Genomic DNA, 26,710 nt, shown 5'->3' with positions numbered 1-26,710 from the left:
TTTCACCCTGACGTTCAGTAAAAACAAAAATACAGTGTGTTCACGCTTCTGCACCCTCGACAACCTTTTGATTTACTTACAGTCCCCGACCGAAAACACCAACAGCTAATGCACTTAAATTTAGTTTCTCGACCGAAATTTCACATTTCAGCGACGGATGAGTTCCACCCCCCTCCCACCTTCGCCACGTCGAGGCAAAATAATCCCTCTGCCTTTTTTTAGTTTTTTGTTCCCTGCTACACGCCCCCCCCCCCGCTCCACCCCTTATTATTCTCCCTGGCCCAATCAGTCTTCTGCAGGGGAGATGTTAAGATGCCGACAGACAGGCCCGCTGTACTCACAGCGATCCGTTTACACGGGGCACGGTGTTGAGTTACAGCGCAGCCGCAGTCCTGGGGGGGGGGGGGGGGGCACGCTGCTGCTTTTTAAAGGGGAGATTCCGCTGAGAGTTGGGGAGGGAGGGGAGAGGAGAGGGGGGGCTGGGGTGTGTTTGGAAACGCGAGCTGGAGTGGGTGGGGGGGGGGGTGCGGGGCACGCTGCTGCTTTTTAAAGGAGGAGATTCCCTGAGAGTTGGGGAGGGGAGGGAGGGAAGGGGGGGCTGGGGTGTGTTTGGAAAAGCGAGCTGGAGTGAAGGGGGGGGGGAGTGTGGGGAGGAGAAAGGGATAGAGGGAGGAAGGAAGGAAGGGGGAGTTTCCTAAACTGGTGACTGAGCGCGGTGCGCTAGCGAGCGCGGAGGCTCAGTTCGCAGAAATGCGGCGCTGGAGGCAGGTGGCCCGTGTCACTGAGCTCCCAGAAGGCACTGCCCCGGGGTAACGGCGGGATTCGGCGCAGACCGCGGCGGCGCACCGGGGAGCCAGGATCATCGTCGGAGCGGGACGGGGCATGGAGGGGGCCCGGGAGTGAGGGGCGAGGGGCGAGGGGGAGAGGAGGGGGGGGGAGGGGTGGGGGAGGTGGGGTGTTGGAGGTGGGTCAGCGGGACAGCGAGCGGACGGGCATGGGACGGGACAGGGACAGGTGGTGCCTGGCCCTCAGGGCGTGCGTCCTGCTGGCCGCGCTCTGCGTCTGCGTCCACCTGTACCTGGGACGTCCCGCCGGGCGGGGAGGCCAGGTGCGCCCGGACGGCGGGGGGACCCCCCGGGAGACCGCGGGAGGAGGAGGAGGAGGAGGAAGAGGAGGAGAGGGAGGGGCCCCGGGGCCGAACGGCGAGGACGGGGCGCTGAAGAGGCAGGTGACCTACGTCAGGACCCCGAAAAGGGACACGGGCGCGGACGGAGGGGCGCCACCCGGAGGCGAGCACCCCACGGCCTGCTGCCCGCCGCTGCACCCGCACAGGAAGGTCAGTGCCAACCAGGGGACGGGGCGCGCTAGGTCACGGGCTGCCAGTCAGGACCTCCGATTCACAGCCATATCTGAAAGTGACAGACGGGAGATTTGGGGGGGGGGGGAGGGGTTGAGTCAGTAATGGAAGGGATCGAAATCAATAAATGATTAAGTCGCACCTACAGTTCCCTTCGCAGGTAACCAAGGTGCCTGATGCGTGTCACTTTGAGAGTGTAACTGTTTCTAAAAGGTCTTCAGGCTGGTTGCGCGGGGATCGATACCAAACTGGGCAATGGCTCACTCTTGGGTAGTAAAAGAGCAAAGATATTTAGCTTCTTTTTTTTTTGTTTTTTTTTTAAAAGAAATTTTCCACGGTGAGCTTCTGGCTGAAAGTGTTTGTTATGATGCAGGGGGGAGCTGGGAGGAGACTGAACGCTCTCCTGTCGGGTTTGGGATTTGGTCGTTTCAAAGTGCAGCCCTCGCTGCAAAACTTGACGGAAAGACTTTCACTTCCTCCCTCACCAGCAGGCAGCGGGCAACAGACCGCGTTAGAGAGCGGAATCGGAGGACCAAGAGACCCCCGTTGCTGGCTCAACAAAAAACGCCATTCACAACCGCAGGCGGTCCCCTAATTGTTCTCTCCAGAGGTTTCGTGAACGCTCGGCTGGGGGCGGGGGGGGGTGAGCTTTGACCCCCAGAGAGAATGTAACACGGGACAGATATGGCACCTCAGCGAAGGGGGGGGGGGGGATGCAGTGCAGTTCGCTCAGATTAATGAAGTACATCTTCACTGCTTCACACCGCGCGATGAAAACAACCACTAATGAGTTCCTGTGTTTCACTCACACCCTCACCACCGGGTTCATTCTCAATGCGTTTTAAAGACGTTGCTGCTGTTCTAAAGATGCAGAGAATGCAGAAAGATGAACGAATACGAAGAGGGAAATGTATCTATTAATACATTATGGGTAAATATACCAATTATTGCCATCTTTATCGTTAAATATTTTCTTAAAAGGCCACATATTTACAACACATTACATTATATCGTCTTACATAATTTAGCAATGAACTGAACGTCGAGGACTTTGATTGTGATGGAAAAAAAATATGGTTACGGCAGATGAATATTGTGTAATTATTCCTAGAGACGGAGGTCGTATGTGGGACAGAAAAATAAAGATATTGATCTGTTGTGGTCACAGGGGATTGTGTGGATTGATCCCTTGTGGAATTGTAGAAAGTAAACAAAGCTGCACTGATCGATCTGTTGACTTGACGTCAGGCTGATCCAAGTTCGTCGGGTTGTGAACATCACATGTTGAGAGGGGTCTCATTTGAATTGCCCTCCATACGTGAGGCCCGGTTTGGCGTAAGATGATTACTATTCATTCCCCTCTTCATAGCCAAACAGGACCCAGTCAATAACAAGAATAATTTGATGGTAGTTTGAGAGATAAATGAGCAGAATGAAGGTCCTCTTCAGACAGCGAAATGGCTCCCCTGACCCTCCTTACCCACCCTCTTTCTGTCTGGATTTCCTTTTGGGATAATAACATCATACGCACAGCTCTGTAAAGATCATCAAAAGATTATGTAAGGTTTTTTTTTTCTCCAGTTCTTAGAAGTTATCTTGTTTGCCGCACTAATGGCTATTTTGTCCAGTAAATGTCACACTTATGATTATAAATGGGCCTTCAGGGCAGAGCTGTATCCCTTCGACTCTCACTAATGTCCTCCATTTTGGGAAGTCACTCTGGATAACAAGTGTGATTTGCTCAGTAATTGATTTCAATGTAATGAAATTAAAAATAAATAAAAAAACAGCCACATACGTCAGTTATTCTGACATGTCGCCATTGACGACGGCTTCCAGGAAGTAAAAGGAATATTGGATGTGAGAGGCCCAATCACTGCCCTCAACTCCTCCCATTTTTCACACCTCCCACCATTTCTCTGTCTCGCTCCCAGAGAGGCGCCGCTCGCAGTGGGAGAAGGAGGCGGCGGCGGGGGGGGGACGGAGGCAGAGGGGGGGGGGGTGTTTGGGAAAGATCAACCCCCAGAAGCGCTGCCGGTCTCCCCGCGACAGACGATCGGGGGGAAAAAAAACATGGCGGCGCGCGGCAGATCAATCCGCCCTCTGTCCGGACCTGACAAGGCCGGCTTAGAGACGCCAGACAAGGGCAGCCTTCAGCCCTCCAGTTTCCCACGAGTCACGGGGGGATCTCGCCGTTGAGACTCCGTCACATCCCGGAGGACGACGCGTCCGTCTGGATTCAATCAACGTTCGCCCTTAACGTTGAGGCACCGTTACATCCTGAACGTTCAGGTTTTTTTTTTTTTTTGAGGAGTTTTTTTGTTTCTGTACGGATTCTGTTAAGCCAGTCCTGTGATCGCCCAGGGTTAGCTCTCCTAGCCCCTACGAGCCAAACATTGAAGGACAAACGAGGACTGGATCCAGGGCTTTGCGCCTTGGCCGAGCCACTGCATTAAATCATGCATTTTTGATAACGATATGCGCTGCGAGCTGGTGAATCTTGATGTGGACTGTTGTTGTTGTTGTCACGGGACTGGCATTAGCCCTGGGTCGTCAAGGTTGTCCGTTTAGCTGTTTGGACACGGCTGGTCTTGATCTCTGCTCCTGTCTCCAAGGAGCTGCAGTAATTAAGAAGAAGCCTTGCTCCTGTCTTGCTTAGATCCTCTCATACATTTCAATGCTAAGGTGACAAAAAAAAAAAAAAAAAATTGGGAATGGACTTCTCAACACCCAAAACCCTGCTCCCTACCTGAATCAGATCACAAATCATGGTCTCACCTGGAGGGAGAGGTGGAGGTTTTATTCGGAAACTTTCTGCGCAATAATGAACGCTCTGCGTGACCCGGCCGGCCAGTCTCACAGGCCAGCCAATCAGCTGACCCTGCCCGGCCTATCAGCACGACCCCGGTCATCCGTGCAGCCGGAAAACTGCAAACTGAAATGAGGGGGGGGTCAAATCGACCGCAAAGCTTTCCAGAGGAAGCAAGGTTTCCCCACCCAAAACTCACAGCTCAGAGGAGGGACATGGGATGCATTTACAAACCGGGCATTTCAGCAAAGCAACAACAAAAAAAACCAGGGAACGAAAAGAGAAAAGAGAAAATCTGTGATGAGTGATCTTCAGCATGGAACCTGGCTCCTGGAATACGCCTGAAAGCAGCATTTTTCACAAAATAAAAAAAAACACTTCAAGTTAGTGAAAGGCTGAGGTACTTGAGGGCCGAGACAGGCTTAATATTCCTGTGAAAATGAATGACAGAAGGAACATCTACAGCTGCCAAGCGCTTCAATCTTCAGTACGTCATAATGCCTCACCACCTTAAAAAGCATCAACGCCTCCACTGTCTCGGGTCTGTTTTCATTAGTGAGGGATGGCATCTGTAGATGAAGCACATCCGGAACCCCCCCCCACACCCCGCCCACACACCACGCAAAGTCAAACCCTGTGAGCGTGGGACAAAACACCGCAGCACAGGTCTGACAGGCCCGAGCCTACGTGAAGCACACTCTGCGGGAACTTCCGACACGCTACTTCACTTGAAACAACGACCCCGTGAGAAACACCACAGGGAATTCACGACCGTTACTCTCCCCAATCCCCTGGCCCACGCCCCCGCCGCCCCACGCGCTGCGCCAACACGCCGCCCGAACTTCGCTACGCACGGAGCGCGTCGTCCTCCTAATCGCGTACGTTTCACGACGATCGGCTTCGATGAATCGTGTTTCGTTGTCAGGCCGCCGTGTATCGCCTTGGCAAGCCCTAAAAAAAAAAGCCGAGCTTCAGCGTGAGGTCTGGGCTGAAAAAAAATGCTTTGCCGTTTTTTTTATTTATCCAAGGAGGCCCGATCGCTGCCAGGAACCATTTGTTCCACAGCCTGCTCTCCGTCCGCCTCGAACGTTAACACTTTCACTTTGGCTCCAGTCGCTGTGCGAGGAGCGTTTTGAAGACACGTGGAGTTTTCAAGCGTGCGTGCACGTGTGTGTGTGTGTGCGTGTGTGTGTGTGTGTGTGCATGTGTGTGTGCACGTGTGTGTGTGTGTGCGTGTGTGTGTGTGTGTGTGTGACTTTGCGGCCATGCGGCACAGCTTGCTTTACTCAAAAAGCAACAATTTGTGCACACGTATACCGCTGGCATACTGACAGCACCCATTTCCCCCCCTTTAAAGACCCTTTATTTTCCTGAGAGAGGAAACATGAGAAGGCCCACCAGGTCCGCTCCGTCACATTTCACAACCCGAGGCATTCACACCCCAATTAGCAAGAGTCTAAAACATGCGGCAAAAAAAAAAGACTAGTTTAAGAACTGAGACAACAAAAGTAGCCACGTCATGTGACAGGGTCCCCAGACAGCTTTAAAAAGGAAAAGGAGGAAAATTAAGCCCAAGTAGCTGAAAAGCAGGTGCCAATGAACCTTTTTTTATTTGAAGTGTTACGTTTTTTCGGAACTCCGAGTCAGTGTTCTAAAACTCCGTCGCTCTCAATTGCCGGTTAGCGATTGTTACATCAGCGTTGGAATGTTCGGGCGAGAACATTCCAATCGCGTATTTGTGACCTCACTCCTCACAGGGTTGAAAGGCCGAAGCTGGCCTGCCTACTCTGCCAGGGGCGTAGGACGGGAGCATGAAAAATCTGCTACGAGTGGCCCGTACCCAAGCCCTTCCTCCAGAGTAACCGTGAACAGAGCCGTCATGGAAAATCCTGCGTCCGAAGCAATCCCGTGCTGCCTGAGAAACCACGGAACTCACAGCGTTGTGATTGGTGCTCCTGTTCCGGATGCGGTTCCATTGCAGAAAAGGCGAGCGACAGTGTGGGCGCTCCGGTACATTCCGCCTCGGATGGCGTGCGCTTCTCCGCGGCGCTGCGAAAGGCCCCGCGATGGCAGAACGCAAAGCCGGGGCAGCCATCTGAAGAATGCCCCCCCTGACCCCGACACCCCCCCCCCGAACCGCTCTAATAAACGGCCCCCTTGTCAGTCGCAGTTCCCGATATTTACGCCTCCCTGCTGAGGTCGAGAGAACGAGTGTCAGTGACTCGCCGAGCCGGAGACAGACGGACTCCTTCCGTTAGCCTTCCTGCGGCCCACGCCCCGCGCCCCGCGCCCGGCGCCCCGCGCCCCGCGCCCGGCTCGCCAACGCACAGCAACACAAAGAGATTGAGCGCTCTCGCCGTCTCCCAGCCGAAGAAGCCCTTTTCACAACTGTAAAAAAAAGTATTTAAGTGCCGTTTAAAAAGTTTCCCGGGGGGGGGGAAAAATAAAAGGCAAGTCGAAAGAACAAAAGACTTCACCTCAAGACAATAAAAAATCCTACCGAGAACTAAAAAAAAACTCCATTAAAATGAAAAAATGAAATGATAGTTTTTTTTTTTTTTTCCTGAAAATGACTACTCAAGCACCAGACCTTTCCAACCAAGAAAAGGAATAAAACAGAATAAAACTGGCCGGCATGGCTAATCAAGGCCTACACGCACGTTTCCCACTCTCGGGGATAATAATTAGCGCGTCCTACGCACAGAAGAGACGCATTTTTAAAGGACCGTGTGTGAGAAGAGAAGGCGAGAGGCTAAATCAGAGATGACGCGTGTGGCACAGCGGGTAAGGAACTGGGCTTGTAACCGAAAGGTCGCAGGTTCGATTCCCGGGTAGGACACTGCCGTTGTACCCTTGAGCAAGGTGCTTAACCGAAATTGCTTCAGTATATATCCAGCTGTATAAATGGATACAATGTAAAAATGCTGTGTAAAAAAGTTGCGTAAGTTGCTCTGGATAAGAGCGTCTGCTAAATGCCTGTAATGTAATGTAATGACGCAAATCGGCCCCAGCGCGGAAGAACAGGAGGCAGCCGAAGAGGACCCACTTTCAAAGGTCTCGGAATGCCGCGGTCGCTTGCGGGAGAGCGCGCGGCCTGTGCGTTTCCGCTCAAGGATATTGCGGCTCGACGTTTTCGCGACTGGCGTTAATTGAACTGCCAAGCTGATTAAAAACGCGATCGCGATGGCGGGGGGGGGGGAGACGTGGATGGTTCCGCGTTTCGACTGCGGCCCTTCAATCGTCAATGCATTTCTGTCAAAAACCCTAAACGTCGCAGTTCGGCATTCTAATATGCATATTCATTTCAGTCGTGAAGTCTACTGGACAATGCGTGCTTGTATAAGGCTAAGCTTAAAATACATACTCTACACTTCAGGGATAGAAACGAAAATGGCTTTAAACTGTAACCTTTTTTTGTCAGCGACCTGGCCAAATAGCGCCAGCGATTACCGCCATAACGATCCGCCTTTTCACTTTCGTATGGATCGTGACGGACTCAATTCTCTTCAAATTGACAATTAATATCTCGACCGCGTGCGTTTCGAGAGGCAGGCCACTTCCATTCCGAGTCACGAACGGTAATTATCTTTTCTGCAATGAAACTACATCCGCAACAGGAGCACCAATCATAACGCTGTGAGTTCCGTGGTTTCTCAAGCAACACAGGCGTAAAATGAGTCCAGACAGGGGGTATATTCATCCAGCTGAATATCCCACCACTACACCTCACAGTACATTACAACGAATGATATGGAATCCAATCAATCCCGAAATAGATAGATTTTTTTCCCCCTGTACTTGACAAAAATATACAGGGCCTAATCATTTGACAGGAAGGGTAGTTTCTAAGGCAACCACTGACACGCGTTGAGAGATTTGGGTTAATGATATTCACCACAACCTCTTTCTTCAGGGCAACAGGAACGTTCTGCAGATGAACACACTGGAGAAGAAGATATACTTTATTGAACCCTGTGGGGTAATTTGTCCTCTGCATTCGACCCATCCTTAGTTACCTAGGAGCAGTGGGCAGCCACAGCGCAGCGCCCGGGGACCAGCTCCAGTTCTGAGCGCACCTAACATGCATGTCTTTGAGTGTGGGAGGAAACCGGAGTACCCGGAGTAAACCCACGCGAACATGCAAACTCCGCACAGAAAGGCCCCCCAAGCCGAGATTCGAACCCACGACCTTTTTTTGCTGCGAGGCGAGAGTGCTAACCACCATGCCACCGTGCCCGCCCATGAGCGATGGAGAGTGGTGGTGGGGTTGTTTTTTTTTTAGATATTGTATCAGGAACACTGACCGGCCGCGCTAGGCTAGGCTATTCATTTTCAAACTCAACGGCCCCCTGCTGGGGGGGGGGCGCAGGTGTGATGAACGGGTTCGACGAACCGGCGAAATGTCAGCTAATTTCCCGGTCGGAGGGAAACGGCCCACGCTCCGCCGGAGAGGGGCGCGGAGATTTCGGTCTCGCGCAGATTACGGGCCCCGCCCGGCGAGCACTGCAGCAGCACGCTTCGGCTGATCTTCTGAATGGGGGATCGCCCCGAGGAGACGTGTGTGTGTGTGTGTGTGTGTGTGTGTGTACATGTGTGTGTATGCGTGTGTGTTTGTATGTGTGTGTGTGTGTGTGTGTGCGTGTGTGTGTTTGTGTGTGTGTGTGTGTGTGTGTGTTTGTGTGCGTGTGCGTGTGTGTGTGTGTGTGTGTGTGTGTGTGTGTGTGTGTGTGTGTGTGTGTGTGTGTGTGTGTGTGTGTGTGTGTGTGTGTGTGTGTGTGTGTGTGTGTGTGTGTGTGGTGTGTGTGTGTGTGTGTGTGTGTGTGTGTGTGTGTGTGTGTGTGTGTGTCTGTGTGTGTTTTGTGTCTGTGCGCTGTGTGTGTGTGTGTGTGCGTGGTGTGTGTGTGTGTGTGTGTGCGTCTGTGTGTGTTTTGTGTTGTGTTGTGTGTGTGTGTGTGTTGTGTCTGTGGTCTGTGTGTGGTGTGTGTTTGTGTGTGTGTATGTGTATGTGGTTGTGTGTGTGTTGCGTGCTGGTGTGTGTGTGTGTGTGTGTGTGAGTGTGCGTGTGTGTTGTGTGTGTGTGGTGTGTGTGTGTGTGTGTGTGTGTGTTTGTGTGTGTTTGCTGCCTCTAGATTACTTTTTTTATTTTTTATTTTTACACACAGCAGAAGAAACCGCTCTCGAATAAATTAGCAAAATAGCATGTTCGCTTTGTGCAAAACCGGTGAAATGGGAAATCACGTCTTCTGTTTCATCCGCATTTAAAATGTCAAACCTCCACCATTCACGGGGAACGTCTTTTGCTATTGTATCCCAACTATTCCTCTCAGGGAATCAATGTATAAACAAATTATATTGGTTTGTAGGCTGTGCACTGTCGTTTAACATTATGTGTTGGTATGAGCTGAATATATTTAATCAGAAACTGGAACTACAGAAAAATTTTTATTTCTTCTGGAAAGGCTGTCCTGTGGCATGCTAAGATAGAGCATGCCGTGTTACTGCATAAAACGCACAGCATTTGTATTTAAAAACAGTCGAGATTTTCATCTCACCATCTGGTGTTTTTGGCTTCAGTGGTTCTGGTTCTCCGGCTTTGGAGGGTTATATCATTTTTTAGGTGGTGGTGGTGTGGTTGGGGGGGGGGGGGGGTGCATGAAAATAATAACTGCCAGTTGGCCTGTTCCTGTAACCATGGCATGAGAAGGTTGATTGGCATTGCTAGTCACATGACTCATATCCAGATCTCAAGTCTAAAGTTAGAATGAATTTGAGAATTCGAAACCAGTTTGACAAAATGCAGTCTTGATTTCAAAGCAATCTTAGAAATAGAGAGAGTGGTGTATATTTCAATACGATGAAATGGACTGTAAACGTGTCAAATCCTTCAGTATTCGCACAGTAATGATTGATGTACCAGAACAGGAGGTGCTCTAGGACTCTCTCTGTTAGAATACTTTTCTGATTTGTTTGATTGAAGACACCTGCATTGTGAATCATAGCTTATTCGCCTCCATACAAAAGAAATGAAGCAAAGACCGTATTGATTTAGTGTCATCGGTAAAGTTATAGCATGTGCAAGACAATGTCCTTAAGACTGAACGCGGAAACCCAACTGTTGTTGGGCCTAACTGTCAAAAAAGAAGAACTGCCCAAGACTGTGTAATTACTTTTTCTAGTTCCCAGAATTCTCAGCGTGTCCCGCCCATGGCCACACCTCTCTGTGAAGTGAGGACACATCATGAAAATTCACAGCAGCAAAATAAGCTCGAGAGGTCGACACGATTCCCACTGAGCTCGATTAATGCTGCGCTCCATCAATGTTAACTGCTTAATCAATATTCATTGATATGCTGATATGATTATGTCTGTTTCATGAACAGACGAAAATGCTCGGTCATCATTTCGGTCAGGTTAAACGTTTGCTGACCCATTGTTTCCACGACAATCGAGTCAACTGCGAACACTGCAGGATGACGGTGGTGATGATGATGATTAGTAGTAGTTTATTATTATTATTGTTGCACCAATCTGCTGCAGGTGTTGAGTCACATTTCATACACTGAATATTAATTACAGCTGGAAATTTACTGGAGTTAATTACCTAACTCCAGGGTGCACCAACAGTGTCACATCCAAGAGCAAATCTTTATAGTGGCACATTTCATTCCCAAACAAACGTTCACCAGGGAGCATCAAATTATCGTTGCTGCGGGCAATTGTTGACACAACAGATACCGATAAGCTGTCCAGCTAGATCAATTTCAGCACCGTGCACATTTTGTTCATAGGCTTCTGCAGCTGTGGCTGTACAATATGGCTAGTGTCCCTCGGGTTTTAGTCAAGGCGCTACACAACAGCTGTGTCTCGCGTTCCAGCGGTCTCGTGACAGTACGCAACATAAATATGAGCACATAACCACTGTAGGGTTTGGTAATGAAGTGAGAGGAATCAAATTGCTGAGCATAGCAGTGGGGCAGAGCCAGTCTCGCTTGAATCTACCCTGCCGTCCTACCGTAACAAACAGGCTATACGGAAAGTAGTGATAAAATCACGTCAGGATAATAGCACGCGTCCAATCCCAGAGAATCGTACAACGCAGTGTAGAGCGGTGTGACTGAGACGAGCGACCGAGAGGTAAACTGCGGAATCTCGTTATTTAACGGCGGTTAAACAGCGCTCGCGCAGGCAGCAGCCTGAGAAGGACATATTTTAGAATGAAGAGACGTTAGATTGAAAATACCCAGGGAGCGAACGGGAGCCACCTGTGTAAACACTGGCGATGTTAGAGCTTTAAGCTCCGCTTTCAGCTGTTTTCCATGTAAGGAGAGCGATTTTTTAAATGTAAAATAACTACACAGATTTCGGTTAAAACAAAGCATATGGCGCGTATCAGCGGAGCAGAGGTACAAACAGAGCTCGCGGTGCGTGGTTGCGTGTTGAACTCGGCAGTCACTAAATGTCACTGCTCTCTAGATGTACTGTAAGCATAAAACAAGAGAACTGTTAAAAAAAAAAACTTGCCGACTCGGAAAAAGAACGAGCTTCTTGACCCTGAAGCAAGAAATAACCCTTCAGCCTTATCAGACGAAATAAACCCTCCATTTCCTGGGAAAGTTCAAGGAACTTCCTTTGTGATAAAAGGCACGTTAAATCGCAACAAAGGTGGTACATATAAATGTCAAAGTACTCATAATGTTCCTGCTTGTTCTCTATGACAGGCCCCCGCCATTGTTAACTTGATATGGCAGATTATTTCATACCATTTCTCTATTTAGCTTTGGGGTGAGGCTACGGCTGGACAGCTAGTACCATTTCCGATCCGGGTTTTCGGCCAAATTGACCCAGATTTTCATTCTTGCGTCTTGTGGGATTGAAAAGCCAGCTGGCATTTGGAATTTTTTTTTTTTCTGTTATCAAGGCAGCTTTAACAAAACGTTGAATTAACAGCACAAGACTGTCTGATCTTGGAGTAGGCCTACACCCTTTAATAGGTCTCCTTGGCAGGACAGGCTGTTCTTGGCTTTTGTATATATGTGCCCTTTTCCAAGAATTGGCTGAGGAAATTGGTTCCATTTTGGCTATCAGTAGCAAAAAGTTTGGTGAAAGTTGGCTAAATGAAAAGAGAAGGTCCCTTTAGGCTACAGAAATGGACGACACAGAAAAGACATTAAAATGAAATATGTTATCAAGATATTACGGCATTCATTTGGCTCCCGAACGTCCACGGCCTTCGAACCGGAAGGGACAGACAGATTGCGACCAGGTGGGGCCTGGTGGCCATCCAACGCAGGCTTCTTTTATCTCTCCAGTCAAGTCTGGCGTGCTCAACAGAGAAAGCAACCATTTAGTTGTTCACTGTAGCACTACAGTATGTACCTCTCACTGCTTCCATTTATGGGACTAGAGGATGGTGTGTGAGGGAGTAGAAGGGGGGGGGTGTGTGGGGGGAGAGGGTTGGGGGGGGGGGTCGGGTCGGTGATTATGCTGCCAGCCTTCGTATTTCCTCGCGGTTCTGACAGGTCGTCTTGCTCACACACACACACACACACACACACACACACAGAGCGGCGGGATGTGTTCTTCGACGCGCGGCCTGACATGTTGATGGCTCCGTCGGCGTCTGTTTGAGCCCCGCCGCGTCTCGCCCGTTATTTACGGCTGGCTTGGCGCAGCACCCCCCCCCCCCCGCCCCCCTCCCCCCCCCCTTACCGAGGGCGTCTGACTGCATGTAGACACGCTTTATATTTCCTTCAGCTTTAAAAAAAAAAATTTTTTTAATAGTTTTTTCTTTTAACGATCACAACGAACTCTTAAAATAACCTAAGTAGCCGCCCCCACCCAACCCCCCAGCCCCCCAGCCCCACCACCCCTCCCCCTCCACTCCACTCCCTCCCCCGCCCAAGCTGCCGCTCTGGATCGCGGCTGCAATAATAATCTTTATTTCGCCTCAAGTAGTGAATTTGCCCACAGCGCTTGTTGTTGTGTTAAGGTGCTTAGAGATATACTAATAAATAAGGGGAGAAAAAACTCCCAAACAGGATCTGGTGCCAATTTAATGTCTAAAAAACCATTTAGTCTCTTCTACCATCATCAATACTTTTTTGTTGTTATAAACTAGTGACTCATTATCCTCCCCGTCTTGTCACTAAGTGCTGCAAACCCTGATTTTTGGATCTAGACAATTACTCTGGATTTGTTTGGATACATGTACTACAGGCTGAGCCAAACACAGCTCCTGTTGAAACAGCTGACATCTTTTAAGGCACACGGAGAGCGATGTGTTCCTATTGAGTGTGTGACATTATAAACAGTTCACTGAGCAACTGTATGGAAACGCGAAACTGAAAGTACTTTTTTGTCCGATACATTTCGTTCTCATAGTGTGAATGGTGAATTTTTCCATTTTATTCTTTGGAAAGGGCCTTCAAAATATATATCATCTTGGGCACAAAACATTTTATATCTTCGGGGGTCAGCTGCATGTTTTGATTTCTATAGCAATAGAAAAGTTGGAAATAACTTCAGAATGGCTTCGGGCTAAGCACTTCAGACTTTAAATGCTCTCCACTGTGCACACAATAGCGCACACGCAGTGTCTCCGCACTGTTTCAGAGAGACTCGGTCAATCTGGGCTCTGACGGCGTCCTCGATGTTGAAAGCTTTCCTTTGTGTCTCATCAAGTCTCGTCATTTCCTTCCCTCCTTCTTCTCATTTTCCCTTTGCTCTGCAGAGTCTAGCTGAAAGCAAAACACTTGAGAACGACACTTTAAGGATTGATAGCCCCGTATAACAAGTGTGGAAGGGAGGGGAAGTACTGTGTCAGCACCGACAGAAAGCCTAGCGCTCAGGAAGGCCAATGCGTAGAGATGGCGGACTGTTTAAAGGCCTGTTCGTTCTTCAATGGCCGCTGGCATAATGTCACCTGCTCTCGCAGTCCACTACAGCAAGCCGAAATGGCGATTGGTCTTGAAATGACGCAATGCACAGGCCTGACGACGAAAACGATGGTCACGACAACAGAGCTGGATGTTGAAGGTTGCAGGCTCAGTTCCTAGGTACGCAACGCGCTGACTCGGCAGGCACTTAACTGCATGGGACAATGTCAGCTGCGATGGATACATGAGATGCTAAGATGTGCTAGTCGCCGGTAAGGCGTGCAAATGCCGTACGTGCAGAATGGGTCATGCTGCAGACGCACCAGACGCGCTATAAGGCAGGTTCAGTGCGAGCAAGTTTAGCGCCGCTTTCAGAGGGAAGAGGCTTGGGCAAGTCCCAAATGGACTGAAGGCGCAACAAACAATCTGCTGCACAGCCATTATCTCACGGAAACCGAACAGTCGATGACGCTAGGACGCTGTGTGGGGGGGGTGGGGTGGTGAATTCAGCCGTTCATTAACGCGACAGCATATAATCGCGGTCAGCTATCAGCTGTCCTCCAATCAGAGGAAACCTCGAATATGAGGACTGTCCCAATGGCTCTGCCTCAGTTAACCCTCTGTGTGGTGTGAGGTCACAAATATGCGATTAGAATGTTCTTAACTGAACATTCCAACACCGATGTCACAACAACCGCTTTTGCTAACAGAGAACAATGGAGTTTCAGAACACCGACTGAGGATTTTGAAAAATAAAACATTCCAAAAAGACTACTCTGCAAAGGGTTAAAAAGAAGTCTCAAGTATCAGACTTCAGGAGGCCTTGTGGCCATATTTCTGTAGCTGTTAAACGCATTAAAACCGCGGAATGGTTACTTAATTTCACCTGGGTGGCCAGAGGCGAATGGGCTCCCCCCTTCTATAGCCAGGTTCCTCCCGAGATTTCGTCCCATTGGGGGAGTTTTTATTTTTCTCAGCACCTATTGTGTGTTTTTATTCTCAGTGGTAAATTTTTTTTTAAACCTCACTTGCTTGTTTTTTTGACGGTTTACGTCTGATTTTTGAGCAATTTTCCTTTTTCCATTTCCTCCGCGAAGCGTCCTTGTGACAGCGCGTCTCTGTAAAAAGCGCTATACAAATAAAATGGATTTGAACCGAGCTGAGAAGAGGGCAGAGTGTAACACAGCAGTTCGGTAGTCGCGGCAACATGCAATCAATTTAAAACCCAGACCTGAATGGATGTCCGCAGCTACTATTCCACATCATCAGGACCTACCTCTCAATGGCGAATAACAGAAATGTAACACAGCAGTCATGGCCAAGCAGAAGGTCTGTATATACATATATATATCATCCCCAGAGAGAAGACAAATGGGTGCTTGTCTGCTGGCAGAATTGTGTATTATTTTGCTAAGGTGACGAATGGCGAGAAAACTTCCAGAGGACAAGATTCTGTTTTCACAATGAGAGAGAGAGAGCGAAAGAGAGAGAGAGTGTGAGTGACAGAGAGAGGGAGAAAGAAAGAGCTAAAGAGAGTGAGAGAAAGCGAGAGAGTGAGAGCGAGAGAGAGAGAGAGAGAAAGGTTCATGCAGGCTTGCTGTGGGTTGTCTGTGTTCATATATAAGATCTGGCGTATGGTATTTTACGAAAAGTGTTCTCTTTTGCATATAAGCCGATATACGCTGAACGGCTGCAGAACTGGAGGCCTGAAGTCAGACTGAATCAGAGCAGGAGAGCAGGAGGAACACACTCCTCCTCCTCCTCCTCCTCCTCCTCCTCTGCTGAAACTCCAGCGAGGACGAGCTCGCAGAGTTTGCGCGAGATACGCGGAATGGCGACGCGTCTGACACACGAGCTGAAGGGGGGGGGGTTTGGAGGAGGAGTCTCGGGAGCCGAACAAGAACATGGCGAGAACGTGATTGAGCCTCCCCCTCCTTCCCCCAGAGACCGGGGTATGAGAGAGGGTTGTGCGCTGTGTAATACACGCCACCTGGTTATGATCAGAACACCACGCACACAGTAGGCCAACAAGGAGACGTGTTCTGTCTTCCCATTGGGGGAGGGGGTGGCGGGGGTGTGTGTGTTGGGTTGGGGGGGGGGGGGTACCAGAAAGCTCAACCCGAGAGAGGTAGCGAGACCAAAAAAGAATTTTGCCGGCGTAGAGTCAGAAAGCTAATGAGCAGTTTTACAGCAAAGCACCGTCTCTCCCCCCACCTTGCCCCCAATACCCACACTTCGCACCAAACGCCTACCAAACCACTGCACTGACAACGAAAGCCGCGCCAACCGCCATCCCGCCAAATTCTCGATGTGTGAAAGAGAGGGCACAGGCTCTCTTCAGGCCCACACTAGGCTTTCCACAATGAGAATCCACAACCCCCCACCCCATGCCCCCATGCCCCAAAAAAAAACATTTTTCCAGCAGCTTGGCGGTAGATTAAAGAGGTATAATTTCGAGGCCACGTGCAAAAGAAACAGGGCCTTTTAATGCTGCGGTGTGCACACAAGGCTGTGAGCCGTGTCACTGCGTTAACGCGCTGGACCTGGCTCTCAGCGCAGTGAGTCATCCCTCTGCAGAGCAGAGCAGAGCTGCTCTTGCTTCTGCCAGCTGTGCTAAGTCCACGCTGAGCAGCGAAAAACACAAGCAAGGCTTAAATTATAGTTCTATATATACAGTACGTCTCTTTACCTTGAGCGTAAAGCAACTTGTCCGGGGTTCTTCGTACTTTGGAAGGAAATGATTCTAAATGTCCGTTTCATGCTGACGGGGTTCTGGACGGAATGTTGATGGAGATGTTGATGGTTGAACGATCTGTACAAAGAAACACACAAACACACATAAACCGGTCGTAGACCGTGATGTCAATAACTTGTATATAAATATAAAACAAATGCACTTCCTCCATGAAAAAAATAATTCTAGTTGCCACTAGTTTACTTGATAACATGGGAAGCTTTATAATCAGTTTCTGTTAGGCTTCATTATTAAGGCCCAGAAGCATTGAGGAATTTCTGGTCAGCTGACCCCCCTTCTGGAGTTCTGATTGGCTGTCTCCCGCTTCATTGCAGGTCCCACGCTGGCGCATTGACTTGCAGCCCTGGGCAGCTCCTAGCCACGCCTTGGAGGAAGAAGCACTCCGATTTCTGAACTACATACAGACGCCTCATGTGAGTTGTTTGCCAATAGGAAGACCCAAAATGTTAATGTACCCCACCTCTCCACACTCAGTAATCTGACAATCCAACCCCCCCCCCCCAAACACACACACACACACACACACATACAAATGCAGTTTTATAACTGCAATTTAGCAAAATGTAGTCATAACATAACATAACATAATGACGAGAACAGGCCACTCAGCCCAACAAGGCTCTCCATTTTCCTGACAAAATTGCACCTAGTGCTCTGATTACCTATAGACTAGATTGCATCCAGCAGCGTATCAAGCCCGGTCTTGAAAATCCCCAGAGTTTCTGCCTGTACTACATGACCTGGCAGCTATTCCACACATTAAATACTCATTGTGAGTAGGAGGTAGTTACTGAGCTTTGTTTGTGTGGAGCATTTCAGCGGTGGACCCAGACAGCTGCGTCAGTTTCTGAAAAAGCAGCCTGACCGACCGCAATTATGCCAAAAATTAATGATAATACAAGAATGCCGAACAAAATGTTCTCCTCACTTAAGAAAAAAACAAGAGAAAAGTGCAAGAAGGGCAGACTCAATTGACAACTTTTTAATTACCCTACTGCGCAATGTAGTTTAATGCTCAGTAGGGTAGTTGAGCATTGATCTACCATATACGCTATATGACTAAAACTTTCAGTAAAAGTATCAGGACACTCCTTGGTCTTGGGCTGTTCTTCGTTTGGGCTAGGCCTCTTAGTTCCAGTTCCAAGGCAAATCTTAATTCTCCAGCATACAATCGCATTCTAGGCGATTTTATGCTTCCCCAACAGTTTGGGGAAGGCCCTTTCAGCATGACAATAGCTGTGGGCACACTACGAGTTCCTTACAAAAACAGTTTTGTCAAGAATGATGTAGAAGAACTTGACTGGCCTGCACAGAGCCCTGACCTCTACCCCATCCAACACCTTTGGGATCAATTGGAAAGCCAACTGCGAGCCAGGCCTACACGCCCAGTCAGTGCCCGGCCTCACTAATGCTCTTCCAGCTGAATGGAAGCAAATCCCTGCAGCCATCTTCCAAAATCTAGTATAAAGCCTCTCCAGAAGAGTGGAGGTTGTTATAGCAGCAAAGAGTGGACCAACTCCATTTTAATGCCCAAAATTTTATATGAGATGTTGGATGTCAGGCATCCACATACTTTTGGCCATGTACTCAATATCATTATGTGCTTTTTATCATTTTAAATTGCTTGACCTTCAGCTGGATAAAAAAAAATGATTATAATCTTTTTGGTAGGAACACAGAGCTAAAAAAAAAGTCATTTGAAAACGAGCCAAAAAAGAGCAGGCAGAAATATTTTTAGGGTCACGCTTTTGAAACATCTTGGGGCCTGATGAGGAAATGATGTCTCACACTTTAAATGAATGTGATACTTCAACAAAGCGGAATTATAAAATCAACACATCACTGTGAACGTGGAGAAAAAGTTCTTCCAGCTGACCTGACAATGCCTCTTAGTTTACTGAGAATTTAGCTGATCATTTCTGGATAAATCTTACTGGTAAATAATTTGGTAGATAATGTAACACAGTGAACAAAGTCCTATTTCAGGATTTAAATTAGGGTAGCTTTTAATGGAGTGTTTGTTATTATTAACTGCATTTTTAAAATATCGTCCTTAGAATAAAGTTTCCAGACATAATGAGATTGAGCGAATGTGCAAGTCAATTTAACCGGCTCAATTTTTAAAGATGTCGGTTGAAAAACAGCATTACCATTTTATGGTAATGGCTTCTTTATGAATTTCAAGTCGCAGTTAATGAATCTCCATATCCGCTTAACTAATCGTGCAATTTCCTGAGACGATAATCGCCTTTCGTGTGATAAGCGTTACACGCTGTCCCCCGCAAGTTTGCCTGAGATAATTGGGACGGCATGGTTCTAAATGACAATCGCAAGGCGAATCCTGCACACCTTAACGAGGTCAACGCAAATCTGATTTTCCACGTGCGGACTCTGCGAACGAAATGAAGGTTCTGGGCCTGTTCGCGCGCGGCCCCGCGCGAGCATCCCGTGTTTCGTTTCTGGGTGCGTCTGCGTCTAGTTATGATTATGTAAATTTTTCACGTTAGCAAACAACAAACAGGTGATACTTCTACAAAAATATTCCAAGCACAAATTCCGCAGTTTTCTCTGTTATATATAATTACTTCCCGTGTTAGTATTTTAATGCAATGCATTGCAATGATGAATTTTTCCTTGTTGGACGATTCAAGAGTTATTTATCAAACATCATCCAATAACACAGAGGCCAGTTCAATCTGTGCAGTGATTGTTTCTGCAACTCCATGTAACAAATTAATACGAGTGCAAGATCTTTCATTTCCAGAAACACCACTGTGGTGGTTGATAACTAAAAAATATTGTGTGCAGAAATAAATAAACAACAAAACGTTTTTTTTTTTTTTTTGTGAGGAGGGGCCACGGGCTTGAACCCATTACTCACAGATGGGGACAAAGCAGATAGGATGCTGTCCAGGGGCATGGCTGAAAAACTCTCTCTGTCTCACAGAGGGAGGGGACAGAATGATCTCACCCCCCAGTTCCACAAAAAACAGAAAAAAAGCGTAAGGATCCTAGACATAGCAGAGGGGCGTCAGTGTGACACATTGCACAGAACCGAAAAACAATCTGCTCTAAGCACCCCAGGGTTGCGGGCAGCACCAGGGGGGTTATCGAGATAAGGTGTAATCCGAGCTGGAGATAGCTGCTAGGAGCAGCAGCGCACTGGCTTAATGTCAGATTGCAGTATTAATGACCGTCTGTGCCCTTCGCACTGATACCGTCAGCGAGAGCAGAACGTGGGCAGAGTGGCTGGTTCGGGTCACTTTCCCTCATTCTGCAGAAATCTGTAGAAATAACCTCCTGGGGCCCTGCAGAAGTTTTTTTTTCCAAAAACATTTTGGAAACATTAGTGTCATTTTTAAAATAATAATACATAATAATACAACAATAAAGTGTCTTGGATGACAAAAATATGTGGTGGTAAAGATATTTTCAAAAAATATTTTAACTGAATGTCAATTTTAGTGAAGGTTTCCTGCACAGTAGAATATATGGTTCTTGTGATTAAGACCAGAGAATCACGTCCCCTACAGGGGACAAAAATGAATTGTGGGATATATCTGTTCAGAGAGCCAAAAGAGATGCAATCTCCAAAGAGAGATCTTCATAGCAGGAGATCTGTGACTTCTTAAAGCTAGTTTGACTTGAAAAGAAGATGGCCCGTCTTAAAAAAAACTACAGAGGTGGTGACCTCAAAGACCGAATATCAGTAAAAGGCGCCAACTCGTTGTCAAGCCAGAGACAGGAACACCTCAGAGGCCTTCACCGGACCGGGGCGGATTCCCCCTTACCTCAGCTCTCCCACAATCCTTTGCTTCGTGAAGGCCGAAGAGCAGCTTTCTGACGGTCGGGTTCCAAACACAGGGGCCGCTCTGGGAGGACCGGGGGGGTCCCGTCAAACAAAAGCTACTGACCCCCCGCCGTCAACGCCTCGCCCCGTCCCGCCCCGCCCCGGCCCGGCCCGGCGGAATTCTCTGGCTGGCCTCTCTCTCGTTCTTCAGGCTCATTGTTGACGGAACAAACTTGGCAGGCCGGACCTCGACTCCAGCTGCAGACGGATGATGAATGCACTTTTCTGTGGAACCCCCCTCCCCCCCCCTTACCCATTCTTGCACCCCTCTCACCCCCCCATCCCCCAGCCTTCCCCCAACACCACCCCCCCCCCGATTTAATTCCGAAGACTTTGCCCTTTTGTCAAGAAATGGAAGAAAAGAGTCAATTCATGGGATCATAAATATGATATTTAAATACATCCATGCCTGCATCTGTCTTCATTTACCGAGTCCAAAAAAAATGAAGAGTTCACTGGAAGGTCACGGAAAAGATCTAAAATATTCACACCAAAATATCACAACGGCTCCACTTCTCACATACTGCACAACAGCACTGGGTAAAAGAACTGGGACATTATGAATGCTTTTATAAATAAATGAATTCCTTTTTATGAATTCTACATGTGAACTCAGTGCGACTCCCGCTAGCGATACACTGGGCTTTGTGGGACTGCCTTTGCCAGCCTCAAACTCGGCCTGTTCCCCTCTTCACTCGATCCCGTGCGTGAATAGGCCAGGGACCTCTCGGCGACAGAGTGCAGAAGCAAATTAATGGACGCTCTCTCTCTCTCTCTGTGTCTCTCTCTCTCTCTCTCTCTCTCTCGGTGCTCAAGGGGGCGTAATTATTTAACGAGGGCACGGGTGAATTTGAGCACGCTTTTTAAATCGGGCCTCCTGTCACTCATCAGGTGTCCTGTGGAGGCCCCCCGGGGGCGGGGCTGCCCTGGCGGGTGTGCCTGGACGAGCGGTTCAGCCTGGCCCATCGCATCGGGAGCAAGCACTGCCGGGTTTACTCCCTGGGGTGAGTCCGGAATCCCGTTCCTCGCCGAGTTTTGGGGGTTGAGTCCAGAAAAAAAGGCTTTGTGCTTAATACTTAGAGCGAGGGCCTGAAACCTGGGTCCTGGAGAGCTGCAGGGTTGGGGGTGGGGTGGGGGCGGCTGGGTGGGGGTGGGTGGATGGGTGGGGGTTGGTGGGGGGGGGTTGGTGGGGGGTGGGCGGTTGTTCAGCTTAATGACACTAATGACTGATGGGCTATGAAATTAAATGGTTTAAAATGCCAGGACTGTTAATGGCTTCACTGTGAGAGGACTCGGCACTTCAGAGAGAGAAGGGGGGCGGGAGAGGGGAGAAGGGGGGGGGGTTGCTGATTTGGGTGTTGACAGACGGCACAGGTGCACCGATGATAAAAGGCAGCGGGTGAGCGAGTTTAAATTCATACCTGTTCACGGCCGCGCTGGAAAAGGTCAAGCAGAGCGGTCATCTCACCTGTCTCTCCTGCCCCCCTCAGTTCCTGCACACACACACTCACACACACACACACACACATACACGCACACACGCACACACACACACACAGACAGAAACACACACGCACACACACACAGACACAAACACACACAGACACACACACGCACACACACAGACACAAACACACTCACACACACACACGCACACACAGACACAAACACACACAGACACACACACACCCACACACACAGTCACACAACTCCCCCCAAATTCCCATGCACACAGGAACGCGCACAGACACACATCATAACACCACAACCCAACCCACACCCAGTATTGCCATCCCAGGTCCGATAACAACAAATTTACAAACATCATTACAGCGCTCACAAGCACTTAGTTGCAGTTCAGGTCGAATAACAACAATTTAATTCATTACAGCAGCTCAAGGCTCCCCCGGCTAACATCGCAAACGCCGGCTACCTGCAGGAGACCAGCCTGAACCAGGGGAAATAAATCTTACTCATGATCTGAACGTGCAACAGGCTTCGTTTCAGCCGAGGGGCTCTCCCCCGAGTGGGGCAGGGGGTTCGGGTCGTTAGCCTGGGGTTAGACCCCCCACCTCACGGAGCTCAACGGATCACCCAAAAAAAAAAACACCCCCTTGAGGCCCTGCCTTCATAAACAACCCCCGCAACCCCCCTCCCCCACCCCACCCCACCCCAAATAACTGCTGATTATCACAGGGAAGGTCATCACCATACGGTCCCTGGGCAGACTAACCACGGATACATTAATGCATCACGTTATTACATCGCATTAGCCCGGCAAGCTCTCTCTTACCCACAGCGACGTACCGCGCAGGGGGGAAAACATAAGCACATCCATATGATTAATACCAGCAATATTGCCAAGGCCTGGACTGGATAAGAAACGTTCCCCCCCCCCCCCTCCCCGACCCCACCGGCGAAATGCAGGCAACAGAATAACCACTAAAGCAACGGCGCATGTTTAGCGATGCTAGCAGAGAATTCGAAGCACGCATTCCGAACGCACGGAGAGGAGATAGCGAAGGCTATACGTCGAGGCTCGGCGGTTTTAACGATAACGGATGACCTCATACCGCTTCGACTCCCGCGCGCAGCTGGAAGTTACGTCTTAATTTTCTGCCGCGGTCTGTTCCACACACCTTTGGCGATTTAAGCGAACGGTGCCAGAACTCCCATTTGTCGAGAGACGAGAGGCCACTTTTTTTTTTTTTCTTTCCCAGAGTTCCCTCTGGGAGCCCTGCCAAATCCAACGCAGCAGACCGCGTTCATCTTAAACCAATTTACAGACACAAACCGGTGGCACCAAATGCCACCGCGTTCAACCTGAGCACGCGTGGAAGCATTTTCAATGAGCTCAGTTCCATTTCAGCAGCTTGGAACGCTACAAGGAACTTAACAGGGATCCTAACCTTTTAGACCAAATACAGAAACTTTTACTTTCATGAGCTCTGCTCCCGAAACGGTACAGGTGAGCAGGTGAACAGGTGTGAGGTGCACCTCTCAGCACAAGCTGAGGTGGTTCATTCGGTGCTTGACTTATTGATCGACTGATTGATTGATTGATTGTTTTTGGAGGTGGTAACCTCCATTTCCAGGTGAAATGTGGCAGTTGAGAGCGGAATGCTGATAAATCAAGTTTGCCCGCTCCTCTTGTTTTTTTTCATAAGCCTTTGGACTTAATGGGAGTTCCAGCACCAGTCCTCCCACGCGCATACACACCTCCACCAGGCCTTTGAAAAATGGTGCAGCTGACCCGGTGGTTCGCAGAAAGCACAGGGGTATCCTGAAAAAGCGTTTATCTAGATCTGAAGGCCCGATTTACTCCATCATCCGTGACATTTGTCTACCGATAGCAGCCTTCTGTAACATATGGTTGCCATTAGTGGATGGAAATGAAGGAACCCTCTGTTTGGGAGTAGAAAAAAAAACTGAAAAAAAGTTGGGATAATCTCGGCATGTAGGTGGTCTGTTCCTGCTGCTCTCTAGGCTAAAAGAGAGGGTCTTTGTCAGAAGCAGAAAACACACGAGACAATGTCGTGTTGTAGTCTGTGGCTAGGCTAAAGTGAGGTTCGGAGAATTAGCAACTCCACACCCTTCAGAAGTCGTAAGCCACGCTCAAGTTTCTCAAGGTCCTGGAAGCCCCCCCCCCCCCCATCTCTAAATATAGCTACTGAATGTCCCTGCTTTTACTGCAGCCGACAGCGGCTTCCTGATCTGCCCACCGATTGGTCACCTCGGTAGCCAATGGCGCGGCCCAACATTCTCTGAACCCAGCCGGAGCAGCTGGATGGGTTTTACACGCAGCGATGGGACAGTGATGTTTATTTCAGAGTAGCAAAGACGTCTCACCGTGTCCCCAATGGAGAGGTCCACTAGGGAATAAAGAAACAGATCGGCTTTCAACACTGAAGGCTAATCCCAAGACGGTAATTAAAAAATGGCTGCAAATATAATTACCTCAGAAGCCCAGCTTGCTCACTAACGGGACTCTCTTACCCAGAACATTAAAGTGCATTATGTCTTATGGGAACCTGGGAAAGAAATGTTCTGGCAACAGACCTGGGCACCTGGCATCAAAGACTCAGGAATACCTGCTGCAGCTATTCTCAGTGTGTTCTGTACCACCAGAACTAAAAAAACATGGCCACCTGTGAGGCAGGGTAGACAGAATCTGCTTTCCTCATAAGGCTAAAGCTTAGGTGAGCTAAACCTTTCAGGAAGACGAGGAGATGGACCACGATGAATGCGGGACAGGAGGAAGTTCTCAGTAGGGGGTTAAAAAGGGCTCTTATCAGAGAGGAAGAGAGCGAGGGAACCGAGAACTCGAGACACAGTGGAGCCATGTGTTGGGTTAAGTCACATAGAGGTGTTGGGTTAAGTTACGAAGCGGTGTTGGGTTAAGCTAAAGAAAATGGTTGGGTTACGTCATAGAGAAATGCTGGGCAAGCCTTGCCTTAGAAGCAAGGAGGCGTGTTGTGTAGGAACAGGAAATCTGTTCATCAGAAGACCGCTTCTGCTACAACCTCAAACCGCGTTAATATGGCTATGGCTTCCCCGCTTCCCCCTTCCTGTCCCGGGCCGCAAATCACTAAACAGGCCCCCACGGCACGTTTGACTCTGTTTGTTTTGGCCTTCCCCTGGCAGCGGTGGTGTGATGGCAATTAGAGGAGCGGCGTCGAGGCCCAGGGCACAGCTGAGCTCCCCGGCTCGTCTCGTTTCCCATTATCAGCCTCCCCTCCCAGTGACACGGTCCCTTAACGGGGCTCACAGCCGAAAACAGGCACCCCCCCCCCACCTCCACACTACCCCCCACCACCCCTCCACCCCCAAAGGTACAGACAGTAAAAACGAGTAATCCTTTCCTCGAGCCCCACCCCCACCAAACACTACACACAGTCAGCGCTGTAAAATCTGAACAGTTTTAACAGACCCTGATTAAAACCGGCCAGCACACAAAGCTGCGGTTTTGATGTGGAGCTGCTGGTTGATAATTCCCTCCCCCCCCGGGGACCTTGAGCACAACTGGAGGGTCCCAAACGCTCAAATCAAATCTGTGTGACTTTGAGGACTAAAACCAGGCTCAACGGCAGACAGACCGCATGGAGAACACAATGCCTTTTTCAAAGCACAACCGAAACTATCCATTCTCCATTTCGACAGTTTACCTGTGTACTTAAGACGTTTAGCAAGACACCCCATCCCCCCAGGTTCGATATTGCTTCCACTCCCCAGTTCATCCTTATTTAAAGCCACCAAAATCCTACAGCCATCTCTGAGTGCAAACCCCAGCATGGATTTGAACCTGCAACCTCTGAGTTACAAAGCCAGCTCCCTAACCGCTACCCTCCCCTCCCCTCCCCTCGTCTCGTCTCGTCTCGTCTCGTCTCATCAGGCTGGGCATGGCGGACAAGCGGCTGGAGCTGGGCCTGGCGGGGGCAGGGTGCGAGGTGCACTGCTTCGACCCCAGCATCAAGCAGCCGCACCTGCAGGACTCCTCGCGCATGTGGCTCCACCGCATCTCCGTCGACTGGCGCGACCCCAACCCCGCCATCCCCGCCCACCAGCAGCGCGGCAGCACCAAGAAGCTGGCCGCCATCCTCAACGACTTCGGACACCGGAAGGTAGGAACGCGAGGGGGGGGCCCGCCCTCGTCGAATCGCCACGGCGACCGCCCGTCTAGTAGAAATCCGTTGGGATCGTAACATTTTGTATGGTGTCATCGATGCAAAGCACCACTCTAACGTAACAACCCCCAAATTTCAGCTACTTGAGTGCTAATAGCCCCCCCCCTTGTGGAGAATATTCAACTTGTTAAATGTGAGTGAGTGAGTGAGTGAGAGGGAGAATGTGTGAGTGAGTTTCAAGCCAGGTCCAATGAGGTGCTTTGCACCAATAGCAAGCAACCGCTTATTAACACAAGACACCTTGGAAAGCTGAAAGCATTCACGCCTGCTCCCCCCCCCCCTGAACCCCCCCCACCCCCGCTCCCCCAGCACCAGGGACACCCATCACCTCCTCAAGAGTAATTTGAGCAGCCAATAAACAGGCAGCGCCGAAACCCAGC

At 49.4% G+C, this 26,710-nt stretch overlaps 1 protein-coding gene across 2 annotated transcripts in view; it reads left to right on the top strand.

Annotated features, from left to right (window-relative positions):
- Nucleotides 1-952: 952 nt before the first annotated feature.
- The window catches only part of mettl24 (methyltransferase like 24), a 38,853-nt gene continuing 13,095 nt past the window's right edge, over nucleotides 953-26,710 (top strand). For both annotated transcript variants that reach the window (XR_010330680.1, XM_064340474.1), the window contains exons 1-4: nucleotides 953-1,336; nucleotides 17,111-17,209; nucleotides 21,538-21,650; nucleotides 26,039-26,267. Coding sequence is in view for 1 of the 2 variants with exons in the window: in XM_064340474.1 (XP_064196544.1) it covers nucleotides 995-1,336; nucleotides 17,111-17,209; nucleotides 21,538-21,650; nucleotides 26,039-26,267 (783 nt within the window). In the remaining variant the exon portion in view is untranslated. The remainder of the gene's footprint in view (nucleotides 1,337-17,110; nucleotides 17,210-21,537; nucleotides 21,651-26,038; nucleotides 26,268-26,710) is intronic.

The sequence above is a fragment of the Anguilla rostrata genome, chromosome 6 (assembly GCF_018555375.3).
Source record: "Anguilla rostrata isolate EN2019 chromosome 6, ASM1855537v3, whole genome shotgun sequence".
NCBI lineage: Eukaryota > Metazoa > Chordata > Actinopteri > Anguilliformes > Anguillidae > Anguilla > Anguilla rostrata.
Note: the sequence above shows the minus strand (reverse complement) of the source record. Positions and strands in the feature narration are given on the sequence as shown.